We start from the raw sequence: 11632 nt of genomic DNA on the forward strand, positions 1-11632 counted from the left end.
AGTCTTCCAAAGTAACATCTAGGGCTGGGGGTAAACGATTATTTTCTTAACGATTAATCTGGCGATTATTTTATCGATTAGTCGACTAATCTAACGACTAATTGGACGATATGTCGACTAATCTAACGACTAATTGGACGATTAGTCTAACGATTATTTTTCTGTTGCTTGATTAAAACCATAATATCTCAAATAAATACCAAAAAAATCGTAATAATATACTTTATTGAGCACCGTTTTGCACAGCAAAATAAAATAAATAAAAGTATACAAAATGAAAGGCCAGCCTGTGTGACCAACTAAAATATCTCCTGTACAAAACGATCAAATGCAGTGCAAAAACAAAAACAGTACAGACATTCCTGAGTTTTTTTTAACATAACAGTCCCAACATGAAACCTAGTTGACATTGGCGATCTAACGTAGTGAATCATGATACATACTATAAGCTGGCCAACGTTAGTCTAATGTTATGTGTTTGACTCGTAAATTACCACCTGAGAACGTGTTGCTCTGTGCCGTTTGTTCGTGCTTGGTTGCTGTGTTCTGCAGCCGTAAGTTAGATGCTAACTAACGTTAACTAAACTGACACAGCTGTAGTTAGCTAACGTTAACTACTAGCAGTGATGGGCAAGCTACTTGATATTTGTAGTGAGCTAAGCTATCAGCTACTCTACAATAAATTCAGCTTCACTACACAGAAGCTACCACTCATAAAAAAGTAGCAAGCTAAGTTACATAAACCTGTCAAAAGTATACATTAGAAGCTTCTTTCAGTTAAACAAACTGCATACCAAGTCAATGCAATTTTAGTGATCAACACAACTGTCAGTCAGATAAAAACGGTTGAATGGATGAAATTCAATCACCTAAACGCGTGTTCGTATGTTTGTGTTGGGTGTCATTGACGTTGACAGGAACTTTTTCTTTGGATTACAAAGAAGGCATCTGAAAACATATTTAGTTTCACTCGTCTCGTATAAAGAGACGTACTTTTGAAGGTATGGCTGTTGAGTCAGGTATTCAAACGCAGATGAAAACAAATGAATGCAGAAGACCTCGCCTACCTTAATCTTTCGTCTATTTCGTGCATTTTCGCAATTCGACTCCCTGAGCAGACAGCACAAACTTTTCACTTTTTAACTTTCATCATCTTCAGCTGTATCTAAATATTAACAGCATTCTAGTTATCCGGTTGTCTAGAATCTGCATGCAAACGACCCATTTAAAATTAGGGGAGAATTCATTTTAAATGTATGAGCAGCGTCTGGTGTACTTAAAATGACGATATCTATCTATCTATTTTCACTCGTCTCGACTAAAGTGACGTACTGCTTAATTTTTGTGTTTAATGGCTGCAGGGAAGCCTGTTATGAATGAACATCAGAAAGGTCCAGGATAAATTAGCTTTCGAGGACGCTACTGCGCTACTTGATCAATATAAGAGCTTAGCTACTGAAATGTTACTTGGTTTTGTAAATAGCGACGTTACTGCCAAGCTACTGACAAATGTAGTTAAGCTAGTAGCGACGCTACAAGTAGTGACGCTACTGCCCATCACTGACAACTAGCAACCAAGCACGAACAAACTGCACGGAGAGCTAAGATGATAGTTAGCTAGCACCACCGAAGTGTGCACAGCTCAAGCTACACAACACACTGAACAAACGTTAAATGAATGTAACCAACGTTAGAAAATACTTATTGTCCCCTTCACGACAGACAAAGGGGTGCCTCCGCTCTAGATGCTCCCACATCGCTGTTGTGCTGGTGTGGTATGCCAACTCCATTTGGCAAAGACTGCAAATAACGACACCTTTACGTTTGGGACTGAATTTGAAGTATTCCCATACCTTCGATGATTTAGGGCGAGGTAGTTTTTTTTTACTTTTTCTTTTAATGGGGCTTTTTGCAAGGCTTTTATGGGCATCCTGTTGTGAGGTGGTTGGCTTTTCTATCTCCATTCTAATTGCGCAATGTTTGTTTCTGTTTGGGTCACCCACGCGTATGTGGCGAAGCGTCGACGTAAAAACAATCGACGCGTCAACATCATTGACGCATCGCTACAGCACTAGTAACATCTGACAAAAATATCTAATGACACTGAAGCAGCAAACTTTGTGAAAATGTAAATTTGTGTCATTCTCAAAACTTTTGGCCACGACTATATATATATATTCAAATGTGCTTAGTCATCACAATTGGTGGCATTAATAAAGACATTTGTGTAGAAGTAATCAAACTGAATGACTTGGCTCTGGCATTGATCTCTGTGTGCATTGGGCCCCCTAGTGGAGAAATGGGTGAAACGCATGAAGCTGGACTACCTAGGCATGCCCATCTGTTTGGGGTTTGGACTCCACGAGACCTACAGGTCAGCTGTGTTTCCTCATCCATTAACAACTGGATTGTTTACATAGCAAATGTTCAAATTCAGATTGCGTTGGTGGATAGGTTTCTACATGCATTCTTTTGTCTGTGTTGTCCTACGTTTGTAGGTTTTTGGTGTTTCAAGACATGGGCCAGAGTCTTAACTCCATACTACAGGGTGGGACCAAACCTCAGTCACAAAAAGTAGTCCTCCAGCTTGCCTGTCGAATAGTGAGTATGATGGATGGTTGGTGATATGATGATATGATGCAGTGAATGTGATACGTAGTCTTTTCTGATCTTATAATGTAAAGGCATTACTCTTCTGAGCCTTAGATCCCATGCTCCTGTGTTTGTGTTTGTTTCAGCTGGATGTATTAGAGTTTGTCCATGAGAATGAGTACACACATGCTGACCTACATGCTGAGAACATCAATGTGAGCTCAGGCAGCCACCCTAAGGTAAGAGCCAGACACACTGGGCCCTAATTGTGTTAGGCCACATCAAACACACTGGGCCCTAAATGTGTTGGGCCATTACTGGTCGTGTATTTAACACATTACTGGTTGAGTATTAAACACATTACTGGTCGAGTATTAAACACATTACTGGTCGATTATTAAACACATTACTGGTCGAGTATTTAACACATTACTGGTCGATTATTAAACACATTACTGGTCGAGTATTAAACACATTACTGGTAGAGTATTAAACCTGCCCGAGTTCTTAAAAGTTTTATGTTGCAGTGCTTTTGCCGCTATGGTGGTTTCTGCTGGACTGTTGTCAATCCAACAAACAATATATAACCATTTCACAATAGCATTTTAAAAATGTCATCTTTTCATAACCAGTCACAAGGCAAAAGTGCACTTGTGAACCAACGCTGAGGCTGAGAAGACATACATTCAGTGGCACCCCCTTAAATGAATCTCATGTTTCACCTCTCCCACTCTCCTGAGGGTGCATGAATGCAAACAGACACAGCCTTGAACAACACCGTTCCCTATCCCCGGTATTTACACCCTTACACCCCTTTCATACCAAGGTTTTACCGGGTAGGTTCAGGTGAAACGTTTTGCAACACATCTTATTTAGTTGTGATATGATACACTGAGCATTGAACTTAATTTTCGGTCCACATTCAAGCATTTGAATTGAATACCTGATCAGGTTGCGTTATTCAATACAGTGCATTTTTATTTATTTCTTTAACGCCAGTAACAGTTGAGATTGTCTCCAGGTGCTTATAGATCCCAGAGCCTTAACCCCCTAGAGCAGTGGTTCTTAACCTTTTTGGAGGTACTGAACCCTGCAAGCTTCATCAGTGCATTCGCCGAACCCTTCGTAATTTGAAAAATAAAATATGATTTCTTCAAAACGTAGGTATGTATAAAAACGGCCCGACATTGCTAGTGTGAACCGGGCTATACTGCGTGTGTCTTGACCCCTGCCAAACCCCTGAGAGTGGCTCAACGAACCCCTGGGGTTCGATCGAACCCAGGTTAAGAACCACTGCCCTAGAGCAAGCACTAAGGCAGCTGGGGCAAGAAAAACTCCCTTTTAACAGAAAGAAACTTTGAGCAGAACCTCAGCTCAATGGGGGGGCCCATCTGCTTGGGGGCAGCCAGGTAGAGAGATGGAGATAGAAAAGGACATGGGGGCAGAAGGGAAGAAAAGAGAGAAGGAGAAGAGAGAATCAGGAGCAAGCAGATGGATTCATACACGCATCAGAGGATGTAACATAGTTGCACACATGTGACATATGTACGTGGTATATACATGATTCCATGAAACTCCGGTGCTTAAAGGTTTTTCCCCCATGCCACCATTGCTTGTCTGTATCATTTGTGGTTCAGAAAATCATCATTCATGCAGTTACACATGTATATTAAATCCATTTGGGATTGACTGTGTTGAACAGAGTATGGATTTTAAGAAGCAATTTTGAATGGATTCAGTATTATAAAGACAATAACATAAAGTGAATATGATTGTATCTGTGCAGGTGATTTTGTCTGGCTTTGGTCGAGCATTCCGGTTTTGCCCCAGTGGTAAGCATGTTGAATACCGGGAGGGGAGCAGGGCACCACACCTTGGCCACCATGACTTCATCAGTCTGGATGTTCACCTCGGTGCAGGTGAGTTGTCCCGCCACTCTTAGTTCCTCTCGGTGAACCCTGAAGTGCAGTGGATCCAGTCTTAGTTCCTCTCTTTATGTTTAGAACTGATATGAATGTATTTGTGTGTGCATGATAGCTCCATCTCGGCGGAGTGATCTGCAGACACTTGGTTACTGTCTGATCCACTGGATGACTGGAGTGCTTCCATGGAGCTCCACAACTCACAAACCCAACGCTATTGCGGCAGAGAAACGGAGGTAGTGAAGACTACAAACACATACCTAGTCATGTCAATGACTCAACACACAACCCCATAGCAAAGGTTGTAATATTTGCAAGTGAAAATCAGTTGAATCCTGGCAACAAGGTCTGAAATAAGCAGAGAGATGCTGAATAATGTGACTAATGATGAATGTGATGGTTTTACAGTGGTTTTACATTGAGGCCTAATCGACTGTACACATTCAAGTATGCAAACAGCGTGCTTTTTTCACGTCTGTTTGGGTGACTTGTGTGAATCGTGCAGATCCGAAGAGGTTTTTTTTGTAAGGGGGGGGGGGGGGTGTGATTATAATTTCATCAACAGTAATTCTAGAGTGCCTTGATAGAAATTAGTTTTCTACTATATATTGGAAAACACAGTCATGGATTTTGTCAGTCATGTTTCAGGTTTATTCTTGAACGATGGTGGTTACCATCGTGAGATAGAGGCTTGAAGTCACACACTCACTCACAGCGCTTCACCTTAGCTTATCTACCTATCTCTAGTGAGAAAGGCTCTTATATACATAATGTTTAAGGGGTGTTACCATTGATTCAAAATAGGCCATGGCTGCAGACACCTTTGTCTCAACCTGGGGGGAAGGGAGTTCTCACCTCCATCCCCAGGTATGAACAAAGAGCCCTCACCAAGAAATGCCAATAAAAGTAATATACTTATACTAGGTATAAATAAGGTGGAATTATTGACTATGGCATACCATTATAAACTATGAATAATAAATAACCGGTCCCTTCAGCCTCCACCAAACATGTAAATAAGAAATAAGCAAATCAGCAGCGACTATTTCCCAAACCCACGAAAGCTGTTGTAATGGAGATTTAACGTTACCTTCTGTTTGAAGATAAGGAAGCAGATAGTGTTGAAGAAAGGGTTACTTGAAATTGGACGACCTAAAATTAATATAAGAAATTGAACAACATTAACACCTACACAGATAAAATAAAACAAGAAGGATAGCAAAACCGATTGATAAGCAGCATAGAATGAGAACGGCAGAAAGGCAGGCAGGACGTCAGATCACACAGTGACACTGGCTGTTTTTTCCCGTTATATGTAAAGGCTGAGATATTCCTAACGTTTTATTCAGTCTTACTGGTGGTCCTTTTGGAATACCAACAGGTGCACTTCGTTGTTGGATATGTAAAGCCTATGTACTGTTCTCACTACGTGTTTAACATGACATAGCATAACTATGTTTCTAGATAACAGCTGTTGCCATTTCCACGAGACGAACATTTGAATGATGTCAAAGTAAAAGTCCAATACTAAACTGTGTTCGTTTCCATTACAACAATACAAGCAATATACATATGCTGACCTGAATAAGCAGAGGGCAGAAAAGCCTATTTTGCTACATTTTTGTGTCCCGGTAATCTTTTGTTTGGCATGTTGGTGAAGTTATTTAGAGCAGGGGACCCCAACCTTTTTTGCACCACGGACCGGTTTAATGCACGCAATATTTTTCACGGACCGGCTTCAAGGTGTGGCAGATAAATAGAGCAAAAATAAAATAACACCGCCTGCATGAAATCGAATGTTAAGTGCATGAAAAATACAACTCACCATAACGATGAATCAGTGCTTGGTCTCCATGTGCTGAAGCAGTTTTAACGGCGTTTGCTAGCTTGCCGCCACATATTATACGGAGCGGACTTGGTGCTTGAGAATCACCTGTTGCGATAAACCTGTATTTTAAGTATGACTCCTGGTATTGTCTGTTAAAAGAAGCTTTCTTTCTTGGAGGTCGTAGGCTCCTGTTCTGGCTCCTCAGTTGGCCTTTTCCTATTTACAAAGAAGCTCTCCAAAGACGTTTGTTTTTTACTCATTTTCGCTAGTTTGCGGGCTTATTTTTGGAGTGACGTATCACGTGAACGAGACAAGCGTCTTGACGTGACAAGAGGCACAGGCGAATGTTGCGTCCAGGAAAATCCGGTAGTTTTTCAAAATATAACACCTTTCAGACGCTAATAATTAATACAGCGGAAACTATATAAATAATGTATTCTTTCTGTGCGGCCCGGTAACAAATGCCTCATGGACCGGTACCGGGCCGCGGCCCAGTGGTTGGGGACCACTGATTTAGAGGACCATTTCTCAATTGTATTGTTCTTTAATGAATGTTCGATTACTAATAACTCAAAATAACTCAAAGAGGGAAATTCGCAACTCTTATCACAACTTTTCACTTGCTCCCGCAATTTCATTGCAACAAACTCTTTAGAAACACAGCAACTTTTTTGGAAAAGCTCCCACGAAATCAGTAATTTTTGGCTACAATGTTAACCTACTCACTTGAGCTGTAAATCCCTACCATGCTACAGTATAATTAGCACCTATCTCAGCAGATGTCTTCAAAATGTTTATTGTTGTGCCATATTTTAAATCTAAATTTGTTAATTTATCTTCCTAAAACCCACTAGAGGACATATTTCAAAAGGATGTTTTCAAAAATGTCTCATGGGGGAGCATGCCCCCGGACCCCCCTAGTTTTGCTAGGTCATAGGAAAAAGAATAGGTTTTATATAGGGGCTTAGCGAAGTGAAGTGGTGGGCCCATGTCATGAGTTTGGGGAAATATCCAGCTCTCCATCTTTCATGGGCCACTGGTAGAGTCCTCCTTTAGTCTCATGGGAGATGTGATTGACACTAAAAGATCAAGCATGAAGATCTCCACCTTCGATGCAGTGCAGACTGTGAAATATGTGCTGAGGTCTAGGGGCAAGACGGGCATTGGCATGTTAAAAAGAGATGACATCAACATGGGGCCAGAACATTAGGGCTGCAGGGAGAAGGGACAAGACTGACAGAGAGAAGAGGACAGAGGCAAAGCAGAAGAGGCAGGCGGAGTAGGGCTGCTGTGCTACATGTGAAAGTGTCGAGAAGGCCAAGACTACTGGCCAAAGAGAGGCAGACATGTCTCAAACATGTTAAGAAAATAAATGCAGCCAGACGGAAGGCAATGAATTGCAGGAGATGGCCAGGAAGACGAGGAAGAAGGAGTAAAGCAAGAAGAAGTGCCAGATATTTCAATAAGAGTTTATATTTCGGAATAAAAAATGAAAATGAATATTCCAAATTAGTGTTGGTGTATGTTGATATTTCAGAATTTCATTTGACTCTATATGCCTATAGGGGTGGGCCGGGGATGTCAGGGGGTCGGTGGCAATGTAGTTATATGGATATTTGCCGCAGGGCAACTTCAATTACCTCTCTCTCTTCCATACATGTGTTTGCATCCCTGACACATTGCCTTTACCAAACAAAATTCCTCTCCTTAAATATGAGGTTGAGATGCGATTCAAAATCACATTAGAATCCCTGATTTACTAGCACCTGTGACTGCAGTTTAGCTCTAGACTCAACGCTGAACGCCATATTTAAAGATTCAGTTTGTGTTTGTAATCCAACACACTTGCTTCAGGAGCACGGAAGGGAGGGTTGTACATTTGATTGGCTTGGTTGGTGTCAAAAATGAACAACCGTCACCAGAATGAAAGACTGTATGTTTGATGCATAGCAACAGGAAGTATGTTTGGTCCACACCCTTTGTGTTCAGAGTAGTGTTTTAGTCGAGTGACATGCACACTCACCCTTGGAGATACACTAACATGACTCTTTCTGTGTGTGTGTGTGTGTGTGTGTGTAGGTGCTTGAAAGATCTCTCTTCTCTTCTGATGCACTGTTTTGGAAAAGAAAAGGTGCCAGGTGGGTAGATGTAGTAAATGTACACAATAACAAGAGGGTAAGTAGAGTAGGTGCAGAAACCAATGTGGATGGTGGCAATAGTTTACATTAAATGAAAATGCCAGCCCAGAGAGGGGTAGAAAGGGTGTATGACAGTATGGTGGGGGTGGGTAAGTGTAGGCAGAGGGCTTCTACAGTAGATCAGGTGGAGAGACTACAGCAGCATCCCACAGAGAAGATAGTCTGGACTAGGTGGGGAAGAAAGAGACAAAGTGAGTGGGTAGAGTTCAGCTGCCAATTTATGTAAATGTACCTGATGGATATGGTGATGAGAAACTATGTTTCCACAGCAATCAGTATTTGCGATGCAGGAAAGGTATAAGCGAGTTCAGTGTCAGTATAAGCATTGACAATAGGATATAGAAAGAGAGGGGGAGGGAGAGAGGCTGCCTGGCCAGGTGTATGGGAATTGTATTTTTGTTTAGTTGTGATGAGTTATGTTTAGTTATGGTTGGCTGACATGGTGCATGCAGATTTGAGTTAGGATGTTACTATTTTCACCAAAACAACTTGAAGCACCATGTCAAGTAGGCTAGCCCATCCCAACTAGCAGTTCAAGCCAAATGTTTTCTGCCTAGCTATTATATGTTCAATCTACGTAAGCGAACAGCATTTCAATTTGTATTGTCCGAACCCATCCTGAACCGTCGGGTCCCGGTCAGATATCCACCCTTTACTAAAATGTCATATTTGTAGGTCTTGCAGTTCTTGCAAAGCATGCACTGGACTCTATTCCTAGACAGTTTATTCTGTGACACTTTAGTTTAGGGAACATATGTTAACGCAGAGTATTTGGTAGAATAAGTGTGAGATGGAAACTATACCCCCGTTTCCCTTTGGCATTCTAACAACAAATGTTAAAAGTGCCAGGATAAGCATATAGGTCACAATCAATCCAGATCTTTTAAACAGCAATGACAAATCCACAGCCATGTGACAAACTCCTCATAAATCTACTAAGGTTTCATGAATGAGAATGTAAATGAGTGTAAATGGTAATATGCTAATATTGGTTTAATCTGATGACTCTTTTGAAGGTTTCTGTTCCTCACTGCTTGTATGTTTTGTGTTTGTATAGGGGCATTACAAGAGTACCTGTCACAGGTGATGGACCTTGAGTACTCGGAGACACCGGACTACACTCAACTAAAGGCTGGACTTAAAAATGGATTGCAGCAAATAGGAGTAGCTTTAGAGGAACCTTTGGACCTCCATATTGCCTGATTGTGTACATGTGATGCATAATATAATTTTAAGATATACAGACTATTTTAGGTTTGCTCTCACAGTTTTAAAGTTTCAAATTAATTTGCATAATTGTTTGCTGGATGGGTGTGTGGTGGGTTTAAAGACACATGACTGGTGGTGGGTTTAAAGACACTAGAAATGTTACATTATTTTATTTTGACACAGACATGGTCTTGTATTCACAGAGAAAGGAAGTGTGTTGAGGCAATAATGGGATGGTTTTAATGTTTACGTATAATGCTCTCTTATTGACGGAAAACTCAATGCAGTTTTTTAACCTTAGGTTGCTTTTATTTTTGTTTTAAGGAGGTGGTATTACAGTATGTTGATTCACTAATATATGTGCTATTTTCCAGACATGATATCTTTGTTTTTTCATAAAGAACTGTTGACATTACATGTTTTACTGATTTTTGTCAGTTTTAAGTATTGAGAAAGTTAACAGTTACTAGTCCAGCAGATTATTGGAACTGATAATTACAGTGCATGAAATGCCCTGTATTGTTATTCCTAGGCATTTTCTTCTTATTCTTCTTACCTTTTTCTGCGATTAATTCAGCCCGAACCGCTTAACGTAGAAACTTCATTCAAACTTTGTCGCGTAGGTCTTGTAAAGGTCACTTATGCTATGTATTTTTCACTTTTCTAAACTTTATACTTTTTAAGATATTAAATAAAAACGAATCGAAATTTTCCCATTGACTTACATTGGGCCATTATGACATCATAATAGGGTCTTTAAACTGGCTTGCACCTGTGCTTCACTGACAGCAACCTCTTCTCTGTCCCTCTCAATTTAACTGTAACTAGGAACATTAAGACACCTTCCATTCTCTACTTTTTTTCTCTCCATCTCTCCATCTTTCTCTCTATCCCTCTCAGTCTACTTTCTCTCACACTCAATCTCTCTTCTTCACTCAATTTTTATCTCCTTTTTTCAATATTTTCACTCTCTTTTTCTCTTTCACTCTTCTTTCCTTCTTCCACTCTTCTTTCCTTCTTTCACTTTTCTTTCCTTTCTTCACTCTCCTTTCTTCTTTCCTTCTTTCACTCTTCTTTCCTTTTCTTCTTTCCTTCTTCAACTATTATTTCCTTCTTTCACTCTTCTTTCCTTTCTTCACTCTTCTTTCTTTTCTTCTTCCACTCTTCTTTCCTTTCTTCACTCTTCTTTCTTTTCTTCTTTCCTTCATCCTCTCTTCTCTCCTTTCTTCACTCTTCTATCCTTTCTTCTTTCCTTCTTCCACTCTCCTTTCTTCTTTCCTTCTTTCACTCTTCTTTCTTTTCTTCTTCCTTTCCTAACTTTTGCATTTCATGCACTGGTATTTCCTTCAGGAAATGCATTTTCTAGTTGGCATTATTAATTGTACATAATTTGCATATCTGTAGTAATTATGTTAGGATTAAAGTTTTTAGTATTTGGCTGGATTTATCCAAAATGAAACAAAAATACATATTAGGTAACATCAGATTAAAGTAAATACAACGGTTATTACTTAAAATATATACTAGTGCTTGTAAAGAACATTTTTAGTGTTGAAGACAAAATTGCTATCCATGCAATTTTAAAAAGTTAAATCTACAAAATGAGACAAGCACTGGTATTCGATTTGAGTTCTATAGCCTATGATACAACAACATTGAGTTAATTACCCTCTGATACAATATTGAGTTCTTTAGCCTCTGATACAACAACCTTGCGTTTATCATGCTGATGTGATAATTTGGGGTTAAGATTAGATTAGATATTCCAGACCAAACTGATCTCATCTTTCTGTATCGGGGGCAGTGTGTGGTCCCTCTGGGTTAATCACCTGCATAAAGGCTTAGTAGGGGTGACAAAATGAAGTATAATGGAAATGTATAAT

At 40.0% G+C, this 11632-nt stretch overlaps 1 protein-coding gene across 1 annotated transcript in view; it reads left to right on the forward strand.

Annotated features, from left to right (window-relative positions):
- vrk3 (VRK serine/threonine kinase 3) overlaps positions 1-10164 on the forward strand; it is a 54307-nt gene extending 44143 nt beyond the window's left edge. The window contains exons 11-17 of the mRNA XM_080844080.1: positions 2293-2374; positions 2499-2601; positions 2739-2831; positions 4379-4511; positions 4630-4750; positions 8422-8480; positions 9598-10164. Coding sequence (XP_080700206.1) covers positions 2293-2374; positions 2499-2601; positions 2739-2831; positions 4379-4511; positions 4630-4750; positions 8422-8480; positions 9598-9743 — 737 coding nt within the window. The 3' untranslated portion in view covers positions 9744-10164. The remainder of the gene's footprint in view (positions 1-2292; positions 2375-2498; positions 2602-2738; positions 2832-4378; positions 4512-4629; positions 4751-8421; positions 8481-9597) is intronic.
- The last annotated feature ends 1468 nt before the right edge of the window (positions 10165-11632 follow it).

Source organism: Sprattus sprattus (assembly GCF_963457725.1).
Source record: "Sprattus sprattus genome assembly, chromosome: 8".
In the NCBI taxonomy this organism is placed as follows: Eukaryota; Metazoa; Chordata; class Actinopteri; order Clupeiformes; family Clupeidae; genus Sprattus; species Sprattus sprattus.